General features: G+C 49.8%; 1 protein-coding gene across 1 annotated transcript; it reads right to left on the bottom strand.

Moving 5' to 3' along the window:
- Window positions 1–12,901: 12,901 nt before the first annotated feature.
- LOC123134619 (uncharacterized) lies at window positions 12,902–13,713 on the bottom strand. Its single transcript, XM_044553836.1, has one exon. It carries the CDS (start codon window positions 13,600–13,602, stop codon window positions 12,931–12,933), a length of 672 nt encoding a protein of 223 aa, XP_044409771.1. The 5' UTR covers window positions 13,603–13,713; the 3' UTR covers window positions 12,902–12,930.
- Between the last annotated feature and the right edge of the window lie 3,849 nt (window positions 13,714–17,562).

The raw sequence follows: 17,562 nt of genomic DNA, 5'->3' as shown, positions 1-17,562 counted from the left end.
ATTGCTCCATGACGTACAACTCGCTACCGGCGTCCGAGGCACCAAACTTGGCCTCGAGCGCAGCACACATATCCTTGCCGTTGTCAAACGACATATACGAATCCATAATGGAATCATCAAGAACACCCAGAAGAGTGCCTTTAAAGAGAGTATCGATCTTCTCAAAAGCTTCCGTCTGTGCTGGATTAAGATCACCCTCAGGCTTGCCCTTAGTGGAGTCATAGCAGCCCATGGTCTGAAACCAGTAGACTTCTCTCGTGCGCGACCTCTTATATTGCGCCCCCTTAAAGGCAGGCGGCTTCAGATGCGCATCAAAACCACTCGGAGTAAATTGCCTATAATCAGGTTTTTGGATTGTTGGAAATATGAGAAAATTACTACGAGTTTTAAACCGAATAAACAAAGATAAATCATGACAGCACTAGCAGAGATTAAACTAATCATGAGAACTAGCATAGCAGATGAACAGATCACATCTAGGGCACATACTAGAAATATGAATTCTACCACGATCTCGAACAGGAAAGATAGAATCACATATGGTGCAGTGGGAGCAGCACCGCCGGTGTTGACGTTATCGCCCATGTCGTCGAGGATGAGGTTGCCGAGGTCGGGGAAGAAGTCCTCGTTCGCGAAGTCATCGCTGCCAGCAGTCGCGCGGGTGCACTCCCTAAAAACCTGATCGCCCCTCTCCCGTACAGGATCACGAGAGGCGGGGTTCCGGAGGCCTGCTGTCCCTTCTCCCGGTGCACGCCGAAAGGAGGGATGTAGAAGACTTGCTTGGCGGCGCAATGATCTGGAATGATGGTGAGAAACCATACGAAGTGGCGGCGGCTAGGGTAGACGTCTGCATGACTATATAGTGCGGGCCGGGTAGGTCGTGGGAATAAACCCCACGTCCGAGTCATCACGATCCAAAAGAATCAAAGACGATTAAGTAATTAACGTGTCCGTTAATTATTAATTAATGACTCATTAATTTTTCCCGAGCAGCAAAAATATAGACAACATGCATAACTCTGTCCTCGGCTCGGCTCAATCCCGCGGCGTGTCGCGTCGCGTCGCGTCGCGACGAGCGAGGAGGAGGAGCGTCTCCTCTTCTCATGCTCATACAAGTGGTAGAAGAGCTCACCTTATAAAGAGGTGCAACCCTCTCTCAACTTATGAGGTGGAACTAAACTTTAGCCTCACTCACTCCACTCACATGTGTGCATGAATGGGCCAAGAGAATTTCAGAATTTTAGTTGGGCTTTGGGCCAAAGGCCTACTAGCAAATTCCAACAGTTCTACCTCTATCTATGGTTGCATAACAAAGCTCTGGCGGGATGCAGCAGCCCATGTTTGAGTAATTTATTTGGAGTACTACCTCCGTCTAGGTGAATAAGTCATTCATGTAGTTTTAGGTCGACGATTTAAGTATCTAAATATGTATTATATGTGACAAAAAATATATATTTAGAAACTACATCCGTGTAGAAATCTAGTGATATACTTTTCATGACATATAACACATATTTAATTCCTCAAATCGATGACCTAAAACTACACGAATGACTTATTCACCTAGACGGAGGTAGTAGTACAGGATGATTGGTTTTATACCTCTCAGAGCCAAGGTTTGCCGTACCAAACTTGTGAATATATGTTCCATTGGCAACTTTGACCATATTTGCCTACCATTAATTAGGTTTGATGGCAAAAATTTGGTTAGTGTCTTTGGCTCCCTGTTTAACTTCTAGAGCCAAATTTGTTTAGTGTGTCAACTGTCAATGAATTTGTCTGAAACTATTGTTGCTGATACACTTTAGGAAACAAGCACGATGTTCCACCACATCTGATATATATCACTACCAGAATAAACCCCTATGCCTACGGCTCAGGCATAGCCCTGATTCCCGTCGGGATAGGCCTATGCCGACGGCCCCCGTAGGCATAGGGTCGTCGGCATAATATACGTCGGCGTATCTCGGGATGCCGTCGGCATAGAAAAGTCGTCGGCATAGATGATTTGCCGACGGTGTCCGTACATCTATGCCGACGGCCAGGGCCGTCGGCAACATTCCACGCTAACGGTGGCCGCCGTCAAGTGCTGCCCATAGAGGAGACGCCACGTGGCAGAGCTATGCCTACGGTGTAGCCGTCGGCATAGATTCGAAACTATGCCACGTGGCGGTGTCTACTAGCTCGGTGGGCACGGCTATGCCTACAGCATGGCTGTCGGCATATATCTAAAGCTATGCCTACGGCTCTTCTGTAGGAATATGTTCCAGGCTATGCCGACAGCCAAACTGTAGGCATAGTTTAGATATATGCCAACGGCCTAACTGTAGGCATAGCCTCCACGTGTTGTCCTCTGGTAGCACATGGTAACCCTATGCCTACGCCTAAGCCGTAGGCATAGTTTGCGTCTAATTTTTTTTCCTTTTTTCTGTTTGCTTTCAATTCAAATTCACAGCATATATATATGATGAAATAGACATACAGAACATATATAAGTATCATCCTCACAACAAACACCATCACAACAATATAAGTATCATGACAAACATAACCATCATCGCAAACATAAGCATCTAAAGAAGCACACAAGTCATCTAAAAGATCACAAGTCATCTAAAAGACCACCACCACCAAAAGACCACCACCACAAGTCATCTAAAAGACCACCACCACAAGTAATCTAAAAGACCACCACCACAAGTTTATGATCACCACCACTGTCACCCAAAGGCTTAAGCGCTAGGACATCCACCACCACCGCCAAGGTCATCACCGCCAAGTCCGCTGAAGCCTAGGTCATCCCTGCTAGCGGCAGCGCTACCGCCAAGACCACCGCCGCCTCCGTGGATAGGAGTGACCGGGCTCCGTGACTCGGGAGTGATGCCAAGACCAGCACCACCACCAACAGTAGATCCACCAGTTCCCTGGATGTTAAAAAGACATGTTAAGGGGATATATGATTGTGTTGAATAAACAGTATGCTTTGGGTGAATAGTTTGAGATGTACTAACCGGCGAGGGGCCAGGGTTCTGTGTCAGAAACTCCTCAAAAGTAAGAAGCACTGGTTGTGGTGGAGGAGATGGTGCTGGTTGCAATTGAGGAACCCTGTCGGTCGCCATTTCCTCAAGGAAGTGTTGCAACGTGCGATCCCTCTGCTGATGGTATGCATGAAGGCTCTCGTGCCACATCATGGTCTCCTGACGTGTGTACTCCAAGTAGGCCTACGGTATGACATGATGGAACTCACAGAACATCTCAATGCGGAAAATAAAGTGAGCAATGAAGATAAGAGTGAAAATACTTACAGAGTTCCGCTCAGCAATGAGGGACTGTGACTGCGCACTGGTCATGGACGTGCTCGTGCGCTGGCACAGGCTCGGGTTGGTAGCTCGGAGCTGTGTGTAGGAGATAGAAGGAGTGATCACAGCATCCAGAAACGGCGACCGACCGTGATTCTTCCCCATGCTCACCACCACCCTCTCATCCAGATCCGCCGCAATGGGGTCAGGTGTGTCAGGATGTAAACTCAGATACCCCTCAGAGTAGGCCTTCTTATACTCCGCGGTCTTGCCGTAGTACTTGGCCTCGCCAGGCTTGGGCTTCTTTCGTGTATGGGCGATCTCCCACGCCTCCATGTGTGAGAGCGGCCGCTTCAGTTTCTCCTCCTGCACCACCAAACAACCAAACAGAGGTTAGTCATACATAAGAAAGTGATGGTAAAAAGAAGAAGAAAATGTTTAATGTACATAGATATACCTCAAGTGTCTTGTGAAGAAAGTGGTTTCGGTTTCCCTGAGCATGTATTCCCTCCCTGCCTCTGTTAGCCTTGTTTCTAATGCTCGTAGCCGCCCAAGCTCCATCGTTATCACACCACAGATCCACCAATGCTTCCCAGGACTCGTCTTTTCCATAACACCAATTTGGACACACCTACATAATGAAAGCATACTGACATGTCAACACGAAATGATGAAATGTACCACAAACATCGGAAATAAAAATCTTTTATACTTACCGCCAAGTACTGGTGCCTCTGCAAGGTAATGTCTGTCCTCCGCGCTTCTTCCTTGGTCATCTTCACACCAAGAGCGTCGTGATAGTATGTCGAGATGGCCACCCAACGCACCTCGTACTGCATCTGGCGGGCCTTACTCTTGGCTTGGCAAAGCACGATCTGGTCGGCAATGGCCTTGTGCTCCGGAAGAACTCGATAGTATTTCTACAATCATTCATGAAATCAGAATGGAAGAAGCCATGAGTTAAATCATTCATGAAACCAGAATGGACTTGTGCTTCTGAAGAGAACTCACCCAAAAGTTAGTGATCACGGCCTTAGCATGGGTCTCATAGTCCGCGTGGGGGGCCGCTACCCAGTGGTCCCAGCACGTGGCCAAAACCAGGCGGTCTGGGTGCCTGACTGGATCCGGACAGTACAGCCCCGGCCAGTATACCTTCAGCAAGACGGTGATGAGGCCGTTGGGAATACGGGCCCCTTTAGGATATATCCAGTTGCTGCAAAACAATGAAATATTAGCATGTGACAAGCAAAATAAAGAGAAATATAAGCATGTGACAAGCAAAATAATGAAATTATTATAAAGTGGCACTTACTCTTTCCCCGTGGGCTCGATGAGCCACTTCTGCTCCTCGGTAGCAGGAATCTGCTTTGGTACCTTTGCGTTACCACACAGCCATCCCTTGTTGCCAACCCCCTCCCCGCCACCACCATCACCCCTGCCACCACCATCATCCCCGCCACCACCCTCCTCCTCTGCCTCCTCCTCCTCATTCCCCTCCCCCACCTCCTCCTCCTCGTCCCCCTCCCCAACTTCCTCCTCCTCCTCCCGAGCCTCCTCGTCCTCTTCCTCCTCATCAGAGCGTACCTCACTAGAGGAGGGCCTCGAAGGCAACACCCCTAAGTCGGTGAGGGTGCACTGTTTCTGGCCGCGACCCCCTGTAGTGGCTCTGCCCCCACCCCCTCGCCCTCTAGGGGCTCTCCCCCCGCCCCCTCCTCCTCCTCTGGGGGCACCTCTCCCTCGACCTCCCTGTGAGGAGTCATCATCAAGTAGTCGGGGGGGGGGGGGGGAGGATTACATGCTCGACCACTCCGACTAGGCATGTTGACGAACTTGCGTAGGAAACCCACGCCGTCAGCCTTCCCCTTGCCCATGTTCCACAAACCTGCATTGAAAACAGAATAAACTTTAAGAAACCTACTCCCTCCAGTCCAAATCACATTAAGTTCAAGCTTTGTCCTAAGTCAAACTTTAAGAAGTTTGACAAAAATTATATAAAAATACATTAACATCTACAACACCAAATTAGTTTCATTAGTTCTATCGTAAAACATATTTTCACACTATATATACTTGATGTTTTTGATAGTAGCATATTAATCAAAATACTTGGTCAAGACTAAAAGAAGTTTGACTTGGGACAGGTGATAACCAAAACTGTGAAAGGACTTACACTTTGTAGTTCTCAGTCGGATATAGAAGACCCAAAAATGTCTCGTTCAGTGTAGGTGCACTCTTTTTAGGATTGTTCACTGCCAACAGAATGTATGTGAACAAAAGTAAGATAGACAGTCCAAGGGATCGACAAACAATAATTGAAATGTCACTAGAATGAAATTTGGTGGCTGCAATCTAAATAGTTAGACAAAGACCCATGTGAATTGAGCCTAACTCTAATGAGATGGATGCAACCGTCGGGACTCAGCGGGAACCCCTATAGCTCTATGCACATCAAAAAATTTGCATAGCAGAGTGGCAAAGTTAATTGTGATTTCTGTTCCCACAGAACATGGAATTTGTAACTAATCCCTTCTACTCGTGGATCGCTTGTCTAATCTGATATATAATCAACGCCCATTGACAGTTACAGACTAGATTTCTATGCATTTAACCAAGGATTTGACAAGAGATGAGTCAGATTTGTGCCCTCTCCAGTTTGAATTAAATCCAGTGAGATGGATGCAACCACCACACTTATCAGGACTCACCTCGAACCAGTCCATGGTTTTGAATGAATAAATTGCATTTAACTTCTGACCTCTTGCTTGGCGAACAAACGGCAGCAGAGGACGCTGGACCGCCGGAGCCGGTGCTCACCAGTGGCAGAGGGCCGGCAAAGGGGCGCCGGACCGCCGGAGCCGCGGCCAAGGCCACGTCAGTGAGCAGCCACGGGGCGGGAAGGGGGTGGGGACGACGGGGCAGGGAAGGGGGCGGGGACGGCCGGGGTGATGCGGGGCGGGCGGGGACGGCCGCCGGCGATGCGCGGCGGGGCGGGGATGGCCGACACAGGTGTGGGGCGGGGCGGGGCGGGGACGGCCGACACCGGTGCGGGGCGGGGCGGGGCGGGGACGGCCGGCGCCGGTGCGGGGCGGGGCGGGGACGGCCGGTGCCGGTGCGGGCCCGGGCCGGGGCGGCGCCGGCGCAGAAGGGGGCGGCGGCGGCGAAGATCACGGCGGCGGCGGGGGTGGATCGAGAGGGTGGAGGTGCGAGCGGTCGAGCGACGGGAGTGGATCGAGAGGGTGGATAAGGCACGAGGGGTTTTTTTTTGCGAGGACTTTTTTTTGCGAGTACCTTTTTTTGACGAAAATTGTGGTAATAATGCCAGCTTTGCATGAAAGGACTATATCATATAAGTATATTTGAAGAAAATTGTGGTAATAATGCCAGCTTTGTTCATCTGTACGCAAATGCTCAAATTCATGTAGCCAAGTCTTGGAACACATGAAAAATAAAATGTAGATATAACAGTAAACTATGGACATAATAGACATTAAATTCATAAGTAGAAAAATCTGTACGCGAGGGAGGAAAGATTAAAATAAGAGAAAATCTGGAGAAAAGAAAAGTTAAATTTTTTTGCGACAATAGTTTGACAATCTGATGTTATTTTCTTAATTTTTTTTAAATGTCTACCATAACCATCTATGCTTATTTCTTTTGATGTAAAAAAATAGATATCACAAGTTGGGAACGATCCAAAAGAACAACCAATGAACATGGATCATTGGGATGGAAAATAATACATTCTGTTTTTCTACATACATAATACAAACATTCATTCATCTATGTATATACAAAAGTATGGCATAAAACAATGGACGGATGATTTGGGACAAAGTCATAATATAGTAGGAATATATCAGTGGATGATTTGGGACAAACTCATAATATAGTAGGAATATATCAGTGGATGATTTGGAATAGAGCCAATGAGGAATTGGGAATAACCTGATACGAAGCGGATGTTCTTATGTTGTTAGGGCGTCTACGCATGCCACAACACTTCCACACATGCATCAGGAGCCGTGGGATGTTTCGGTGGCATAGCTACGCCTCGAAGGCCACCCCGAATCCCAATTGACCAGGAGATCTAGCCCTTTGACTTTTGCCGGACGGGCTTTGACCAGTGGTCTCTTCCACCTGGTTGCGACAGGTCTGCCCATAACAACATTCCCGAACACGGTCTGGACCCAACCCACCACTAGATTCCCTCCGGTTCTACCACACCCGCACGATTCCCCCCTCCAAGTGACGGCGGCGCTGCCGTCCGTGGAGGGGGGGCCCACACCACGGAGCCCCAAGACGGGCGTCTACGCATGCCACAACACTTCCACACATGCATCAGGAGCCGTGCGATGTTTCGGTGGCATAGCTACGCCCCGAAGGCCACCCCGAATCCCAGTTGACCAGGAGATCTAGCCCTTTGACTTTTGCCGGACGGGCTTTGACCAGTGGTCTCTTCCACCTGGTTGCGATAGGTCTGCCCATAGCAACATCCTCGAACACGGTCTGGACCCAACCCACCACTAGATTCCCTTCGGTTCTACCACACCCGCACGATTCCCCCCCTCCAAGTGACGGCGGCGCTGCCGTCCGTGGAGGGGGGGGCACACCACGGAGCCCCAAGACGGGCGTCTACGCATGCCACAACACTTCCACACATGCATCAGGAGCCGTGCGATGTTTCGGTGGCATAGCTACGCCTCGAAGGCCACCCCGAATCCTAGTTGACCAGGAGATCTAGCCCTTTGACTTTTGCCGGACGGGCTTTGACCAGTGGTCTCTTCCACCTGGTTGCGATAGGTCTGCCCATAGCAACATCCTCGAACACGGTCTGGACCCAACCTACCACTAGATTCCCTCCGGTTCTACCACACCCGCACGATTCCCCCTCCAAGTGACGGCGGCGCTGCCGTCCGTGGAGGCGGGGGCACACCACGGAGCCCCAAGACGGGCGTGTACGCATGCCACAACACTTTCACACATGCATCAGGAGCCGTGGGATGTTTCGGTGGCATAGCTACGCCTCGAAGGCCACCCCGAATCCCAGTTGACCAGGAGATCTAGCCCTTTGACTTTTGCCGGACGGGCTTTGACCAGTGGTCTCTTCCACCTGGTTGCGATAGGTCTGCCCATAGCAACATCCTCGAACACGGTCTGGACCCAACCCACCACTAGATTCCCTCCGGTTCTACCCCACCCGCACGATTCCCTCCTCCAAGTGACGGCGGCGCTGCCGTCCGTGGAGGGGGGGCACACCACGGAGCCCCAAGACGGGCGTCTACGCATGCCACAACACTTCCGCACATGCATCAGGAGCCGTGCGATGTTTCGGTGGCATAGCTACGCCCCGAAGGCCACCCCGAATCCCAGTTGACCAGGAGATCTAGCCCTTTGACTTTTGCCGGACGGGCTTTGACCAGTGGTCTCTTCCACCTGGTTGCGATAGGTCTGCCCATAGCAACATCCTCGAACACGGTCTGGACCCAACCCACCACTAGATTCCCTTCGGTTCTACCACACCCGCACGATTCCCCCCTCCAAGTGAGGGCGGCGCTGCCGTCCGTGGAGGGGGGGGCACACCACGGAGCCCCAAGACGGGCGTCTACGCATGCCACAACACTTCCGCACATGCATCAGGAGCCGTGCGATGTTTCGGTGGCATAGCTACGCCTCGAAGGCCACCCCAAATCCCAGTTGACCAGGAGATCTAGCCCTTTGACTTTTGCCGGACGGGCTTTGACCAGTGGTCTCTTCCACCTGGTTGCGATAGGTCTGCCCATAGCAACATCCTCGAACACGGTCTGGACCCAACCTACCACTAGATTCCCTCTGGTTCTATCACACCCGCACGATTCCCCCTCCATGTGACGGCGGCGCTGCCGTCCGTGGAGGCGGGGGCACAGCACGGAGCCCCAAGACGGGCGTGTACGCATGCCACAACACTTTCACACATGCATCAGGAGCCGTGGGATGTTTCGGTGGCATAGCTACGCCTGGAAGGCCACCCCGAATCCTAGTTGACCAGGAGATCTAGCCCTTTGACTTTTGCCGGACGGGCTTTGACCAGTGGTCTCTTCCACCTGGTTGCGATAGGTCTGCCCATAGCAACATCCTCGAACACGGTCTGGACCCAACCCACCACTAGATTCCCTCCGGTTCTACCCCACCCGCACGATTCCCTCCTCCAGGTGACGGCGGCGCTGCCGTCCGTGGAGGGAGGGGGGCACACCACGGAGCCCCAAGACGGGCGTCTACGCATGCCACAACACTTCCGCACATGCATCAGGAGCCGTGCGATGTTTGGTGGCATAGCTACGCCCCGAAGGCCACCCCGAATCCCAGTTGACCAGGAGATCTAGCCCTTTGACTTTTCCCGGACGGGCTTTGACCAGTGGTCTCTTCCACCTGGTTGCGATAGGTCTGCCCATAGCAACATCCTCGAACACGGTCTGGACCCAACCCACCACTAGATTCCCTTCGGTTCTACCACACCCGCACGATTCCCCCCTCCAAGTGACGGCGGCGCTGCCGTCCGTGGAGGGGGGGCACACCACGGAGCCCCAAGACGGACGTCTACGCATGCCACAACACTTCCACACATGCATCAGGAGCCGTGGGATGTTTCGGTGGCATAGCTACGCCTCGAAGGCCACCCCAAATCCCAGTTGACCAGGAGATCTAGCCCTTTGACTTTTGCCGGACGGGCTTTGACCAGTGGTCTCTTCCACCTGGTTGCGATAGGTCTGCCCACAGCAACATCCCCGAACACGGTCTGGACACAACCTACCACTAGATTCCCTCCGGTTCTACCACACCCGCACGATTCCCCCTCCAAGTGACGGCGGCGCTGCCGTCCGTGGAGGCGGGGGCACACCATGAAGCCCCAAGACGGGCGTGTACGCATGCCACAACACTTTCACACATGCATCAGGAGCCGTGGGATGTTTCGGTGGCATAGCTACGCCTCGAAGGCCACCCCGAATCCCAGTTGACCAGGAGATCTAGCCCTTTGACTTTTGTCGGGCGGGCTTTGACCAGTGGTCTCTTCCACCTGGTTGCGATAGGTCTGCCCATAGCAACATCCTCGAACACGGTCTGGACCCAACCCACCACTAGATTCCCTCCGGTTCTACCCCACCCGCATGATTCCCTCCTCCAAGTGACGGCGGCGTTGCCGTCCGTGGAGGGGGGGGCACACCACGGAGCCCCAAGACGGGCGTCTACGCATGCCACAACACTTCCGCACATGCATCAGGAGCCGTGCGATGTTTCGGTGGCATAGCTACGCCCCGAAGGCCACCCCGAATCCCAGTTGACCAGGAGATCTAGCCCTTTGACTTTTGCCGGACGGGCTTTGACCAGTGGTCTCTTCCACCTGGTTGCGATAGGTCTGCCCATAGCAACATCCTCGAACACGGTCTGGACCCAACCCACCACTAGATTCCCTTCGGTTCTACCGCACCCGCACGATTCCCCCCTCCAAGTGACGGCGGCGCTGCCGTCCGTGGAGGGGGGGCACACCACGGAGCCCCAAGACGGGCGTCTACACATGCCACAACACTTCCACACATGCATCAGGAGCCGTGGGATGTTTCGGTGGCATAGCTACGCCTCGAAGGCCACCCCAAATCCTAGTTGACCAGGAGATCTAGCCCTTTGACTTTTGCCGGACGGGCTTTGACCAGTGGTCTCTTCCACCTGGTTGCGATAGGTCTGCCCATAGCAACATCCTCGAACACGGTCTGGACCCAACCTACCACTAGATTCCCTCCGGTTCTACCACACCCGCACGATTCCCCCTCCAAGTGACGGCGGCGCTGCCGTCCGTGGAGGCGGGGGCACACCACGGAGCCCCAAGACGGGCGTGTACGCATGCCACAACACTTCCACACATGCATCAGGAGCCGTGCGATGTTTCGGTGGCATAGCTATGCCTCGAAGGCCACCCCGAATCCCAGTTGACCAGGAGATCTAGCCCTTTGACTTTTGCCGGACAGGCTTTGACCAGTGGTCTCTTCCACCTGGTTGCGACAGGTCTGCCCACAGCAACATCCCCGAACACGGTCTGGACACAACCCACCACTAGATTCCCTCCGGTTCTACCGCACCCGCACGATTCCCCCCCTCCAAGTGACGGCGGCACTGCCGTCCGTGGAGGGAGGCCACACCACGGAGCCCCAAGACGGGTGTCTACACATGCCACAACACTTTCACACATGCATCAGGAGCCGTGCAATGTTTCGGTGGCATAGCCACGCCCCGAAGGCCACCCCGAATCCCAGTTGAACAGGAGGTCTGGCCCTTTGACTTTTGCCGGACGGGCTTTGACCAGTGGTCTTTTCCACCTGGTTGCGACAGGTCTGCCCATAGCAACATCCCCGAACACAGTCTGGACACAACCCACCATTAGATTCCCTCCGGTTCTACCGGACCCGCACGATTCCCACTCCAAGTGACGACGACGCTGCCGTCCGCGGAAGGGAGGCCACACCACGGAGCCCCAAGACGGGTGTCTATGCATGCCACAAAACTTTCACACATGCATCAGGAGCCATGCGATGTTTCGGTGGCATAGCTACGCCCCGAAGGCCACCCTCTAACCAGATTCGCTCCGATGTCGACCAGTTCCCCCCTCCGTGACACGGCGGCAGCGACGTCCATGAGGGGGGCAATCGATATACCATTGGGGTATGATTTCTGTTTAAACAAGGCACATTTGTATTGTAAAAAAATACTAAAAAAATGCAGGTATGCCTACGGTAAGGCTGTAGGCATAGCTGCACACACAGATCTGAGGTATGCCTACGGTAAGGCCGTAGGCATAGTTGTGCACAGGGTCATGGATCGATGACGTGGCGATGCACGCAGATTGATGACGTGGCAGAGGGCATGCGCCAGGCCTACGCCGACGGCTATGCTGTCAGCATATCTCTGCCACGGTAAACTAAAAAAATACAGGTATGCCTACGGTAATGCCGTAGGCATATCTGCGCACACCGATCTGATGTATGCCTACGGTATGGCCGTAGGCATAGCTGTGCACACAGTTGTGGATCGATGACGTGGCGATGCACGCAGATCGATGACGTGGAGGCGTCCAGGATCGGGGATGTCAATATATCTATGCCAGCTATGCCGACGGCCTAGCCGTAGGCATAGTTTTTGTCTCATTTTTTTTTCTCTTTTTCCTGTTTGATTTCAATGCCGACGGCCCCCTTAGCCCCGTCGGCATAGTTCCTACACCGTCAAACGGTCGCCTCTGACCGGGTAGGCGGGCCTCATCTAAGACGACGGCATCATCTATGCCGACGGCCCCCGTAGGCGTACCTACAGAGGTCCCGACGGCACTAGTATGCCGACGGCCCCCGTCGGCGTAGATCATCATATGCCGACGGCATTCCTATGCCTACGGCCAACCCTAGGCCGTCGGGATATATCAATCTATGCCTACGGGGGCCGTCGGCATAGATGTGGCCGTCGGCAACTACGTTAATTCTGGTAGTGTATGGGGTAGACTTGGTCAAAGTTAAAGAAGTGTACATCGGACCAGTACACAAGTTGTTTTACATAGCTGAAGAGATTCACATATAACAAGTTCTCAATGGTGCATTGCGCCAGTTCACGGTGCATCCTAGGGCTTTCTCCTTGGGGCTCTCTTCCCCTTGGTGATCGTCGAGCCGGGGCTCCAGGTGATCTCCCCTTCCTCTAGCTCCCCCTCCTTGTTCTCCTTCTCCCTGGATGCAGCAACAGCAGCAGCGGCAAGGGCCTGTGACCGCTTGAACCTGAGAATGAGCCTCTTGCGTGGCGGCAGGAGCTCCTCCCTGATATTCTCCATGTCGTCGTCCACTTTGGCCTTGGCCTTGCTGACACCGTGCTCGCTACGGTGCACCCCGCACCTGGCACACATGTACTTTCTCCACTTGAAGGGGTACTCGGCCTGCTTGAACTCGGTGCAGACACGCTCGCCCTTCTCTCCTGCGGAGATATTACTCTTGTTGGCGCTGCGCTCACCCTCATCTTCTGCAGAGAGCTTGCACTTGTCAGCGCTGTGCTCGCCCTTATCTCCTGCAAACAGCTTGCTCTTGCTGGTCTCGTGCTTGCCCCCATCTCCTGCGGAGAGCTTGCTCTTGCAGGCGTTGTGCTCCTCACGGAGCATCCCACACCTAGCGCACATGTACCTTCTCCACTTGAAGGGGTACTTGGCCTGCTTGAACTCTGTGCAGATGCGGTGGCCCTCACCTCCTGCGGAGAGCTTGCTCCGGCGGATCACGACGAGCAGCGGCTTGCCACTGCTTGTCGACATCCTCTCACTCTATACTCTCTAGATCTAGTCCACACTCTTACTAAATCTCTTTCGAGTCTTACAGATCTGGCGTTGATGATGATTGTGATCAATCTCCTGACCAAGGTACACAGATTTATAGGGATTTTTAGGATGCAAATTAATATTGTAGTACAGATTGGCATCGCCAAAGCAAGTAGAAAAGTAATTTCGGCGTGCATGGGGCAGCACGGTGCCATGAGAACCGTAACGCCTGCGTGTGCGCGAGTGTCTTGTGCAAGCGCTTGGCGTCCACTGCTAGTGCCAAAGCAGCACGCCCAGCCCATTGTTTCTTGTGGTGCTGGTGGTTGTTTCATATATGCATCCAACAACCAAAGGCACAGCTGATTGCTTTTGCGATGCTGGCGGTTGTGGTGCATTTCGTCTCTCTAGCTAGAACCTCTCTTGCTGACGCTATGGTGAGTTGGAGAAGTGCCTTCGTTTCTTAAAGTTAGATAGAAAAGGGAATGAGTCATTTATCTCTGCATCAGGTTTTACAACACAAAGCACATTAGATAGAAAAGAATTCAGAGGCTGCAAACAAGAGACTTAAACCAGATTCAGAAGGGAGGAGCAGAATGTGAATTTGACGGCCAGTGTGACTAGCATAGTTATATATATTCGTAAGAAGGTACTCCCTCCGTCCGAAAATACTTGTCATCAAAATGGACAAAAGGGGATGTATCTAGAACTTAAATACATCTAGATACATCTCCTTTTATTCATTTTGATGACAAGTATTTCCGGACGGAGGGAGTATAGGAAAAAGAAACAAGCAGATGACCATGCTTATCTAATACTCCACACTATAGTTGGCAAGCATTTAGAGCATGCCTAAAAGACCCATACCATGGAAATATGTACCATGTGATTAAAAGTCGTAAGATTAAACTGTTGAGGACCACCGCAACGATATTTTTTCTACTCCCTCTGTTCACTTATATAAGACGTTTAAGCCTGTTCAGACAGTGCTCTAAACAGTTCAAAACCAGCTGTCTTAAACGCCTTATAAAAACGAACGGAGGGAGTAGTAATAATTAATGGCTGTGGTTATCTGATATGTTGTAACGCTAGGTTGTAGATAGCAGGCTGGCATGTCGCCCAGTACGAACAATACTGCTGTGAGTAGTAAATCTTTAAGGCCGCACAGAGGGTCAAGATTTGGCTCTACTCATAGCAGTTTGGAAACTAATGCATAACATATATTTTTCTTGTATTTTCATTCCTATATATATGATCTTGTACTCTCTCTTCACTAAACTGAAACCTGCAAGTCTTTTGTGTTTCCTGTTATCTAAGTAGATTATCTCTACATGTGTACCAACTTTTACTAGCCATTGCATTTGTCTTGTCTGAAGATGGCCGTGATGCATAATTTTGGATTCTGATTGCTGAGCCAATGAATGGATTAAAATGTGGCTTCCAAGTTGCATCATGCGTTTGTCAGTTTGCTTCAGTGTGTTGTAGCCGCCATTTACTTTCTGAACAGAAGTACTACAATGGTCATTGCTACCGAGTAGGAAAGTAAGAGCATAATTGGTTTGCTGCCAAAAATTGGCATGCCAATGTTTGCCATTGTGCCAAATATTGGCTACTACTTGGTTGGTTATTGAGTTATCTTGCCTATCTCACACAAAGTTGCCAATAGTTGGCAAGTATTGGTATTGGCAATGCCAACATTTGGCTAGCCAAATATTGGAGTAAATGGCACTGGCGGTCCGAGAACTTGCGCTACGGGTCCACTTAAGTCACGGTACTTGCAAACCGGAAAAACCCGTCATAGAACTTGCATTACGGGTGCAGATAAGTCACACAGGTCATCTGAACCGGCCAGCTGCCCGGTTTTCTCCCTCTAACGGTCAAGCGCGATAAATTTGTTCACGACTTTAAAAATATATGTGATTCGTGACTTTAAAAAATGTCCATGAACGATAAATTTGAAAACTATTTGTTCACGACATTAAAAAAATGTTCGCGAACGTTTAAAAAAATATATTTGTGATTCGCGACTTCAAAAAAATGTTCGCGAACGATAAATTAAAAAATATTTATTAAAAATATTTGTGATTCGTGACTTTAAAAAAATGCCCAGGAACAAAAAATTTGAAAAAAAATTCGAACGATAAATTTTAAAATGTTTGTGAATGATTAATTTGAAAACTATTTGTTCACTACTTTAAAAAAATGGTCGAGAACGATAAATTTGAAAAATATTTTTGATTCGTGAACATTTTTTTAAAGTTGTGAACATTAAAAATAAATTGTGATTCACGACTTTTAAAAAAGTTCGCGAACGATAAACTAAAAAATATTTATTAAAAATATTTCTGATTCGTGACTTTAGAAAAATGTCCACTAACAAAAAATTTGAAAATGCTTGTGAATGATAAATTTGAAAATGTTTGTGAATGATTAATTTGAAAACTATTTGTTCTCGACTTTATAAAAATGTTCGAGAATGATAAATTTGAAAAATATTTGTGATTTGCGAACATTTTTTTTAAGTTGTGAACATTTAAAAAAATTTGTGATTTGTGACTTAAAAAAAGTTCGCGAATGATAAATTAAAAAATATTTATTCAAAATATTTTTGGTTCCTGACTTTTAATAAATGTCCACAAAAGAAAAATTTGAAAAATATTTGCGAACAATAAATTTGAAAACCTTTATGAACGACTAAGTTGAAAACTATTTGTTCACAACTTTAAAAAAATTTCATGAATGATAAATTTGAAAAATAGTTGTGATTCGCGAACATTTAATTTTCTTTTGTGATTCGCCACTTTAAAAAAATGTTCTCGAACGATAAATTAAAAAATATTTATTAAAAATATTTGTGATTCATGACTTTAAAAAAATGTCCAGGAACGAAAAATTTGAAATGTGACCTATTTGCACCCGTAATGCAAGTTCTATGACGGGTTTTTCTCGAAAATAGGGTAGTTGGCCGGTTCAAATGGCATATGTGACCTATCTGCACCCGCAATGCAAGTTCTATGACGGGTTTTTCTGATTTGCAAATACCGTGACTTAAGTGCACCCGCAGCGCAAGTTCTCGGACCGCTAGTGCCATTTACTCCAAATATTGGCACAAAACCAATCATGCTCTAAAAGACAAAAGGGGAAGGAGAAGACATTGAACAAGACAAGAAAACCACAGAAATAAAAGAAATAATGGCTACTTAGAAATGGGCTATCAAGGAAATTTTAGTTGGGTTGTGTTTTCTTTGGCCCCCTGTTCAACTTCTGGAGCCAAATTTCGAACAGTGTGTCATCCGGGGATTGATGACTTCAATTTTTGGGGGGTTTTGGTGACTTGAAAACTTATGTTCAGTTTCCTGTGCTATTTGGGCTAAAACGAATTTGTCTGAAACTGTTGTTGCTGATACACTTAAGGAAACAAGCATGATGGTCCACTCCATCTGATGTATATGGGGTACACTTGGTCAAACTTAAAGAAGTGTACCCCCTGGGACCGTTCGAACTTGAGAATGAGTCTCTCTCTTATGCTGCAGCAGATGCTCCCCTCTGATATTCTCCGTGCCATTGTCAGCTTTGGTCTTGGCCTACACTGTGCTCGCGGCGGAGCACCCCGCACCTGATGACACACATGTACTTTCTCCACTTTAAGGGGATACTTGGCCTGCATGAACTCGGCGCAGATGTGCCCACTTTGGGTGGGCATAAAGACCGAGAACCGAAGACCGGAGCCGAAAAAACCGAGACCGAAGCCGAAAAACCCGAGGACCGAAGCTTCGGTCGTTCGATCGGTTAGGGAACGCGAGAAACCGAAATTACTTCGGTAGATTCGGTCATTGGACTGTGCTGACCGAATCCCCGAATTAACCGAAGTAGTATTGTATGAAAGCCCAGCCAACGAAGCCCAACAGCCCATCCACGTTAACGAATCTGTTTTCCCAGCCCTTTCTCACCACACACGCA

Source organism: Triticum aestivum, chromosome 6B, assembly GCF_018294505.1.
Source record: "Triticum aestivum cultivar Chinese Spring chromosome 6B, IWGSC CS RefSeq v2.1, whole genome shotgun sequence".
Lineage (NCBI taxonomy): Eukaryota > Viridiplantae > Streptophyta > Magnoliopsida > Poales > Poaceae > Triticum > Triticum aestivum.
The sequence above is the reverse complement of the archived record's forward strand: the minus strand, read 5'-3'. Positions and strand labels throughout refer to the sequence as shown.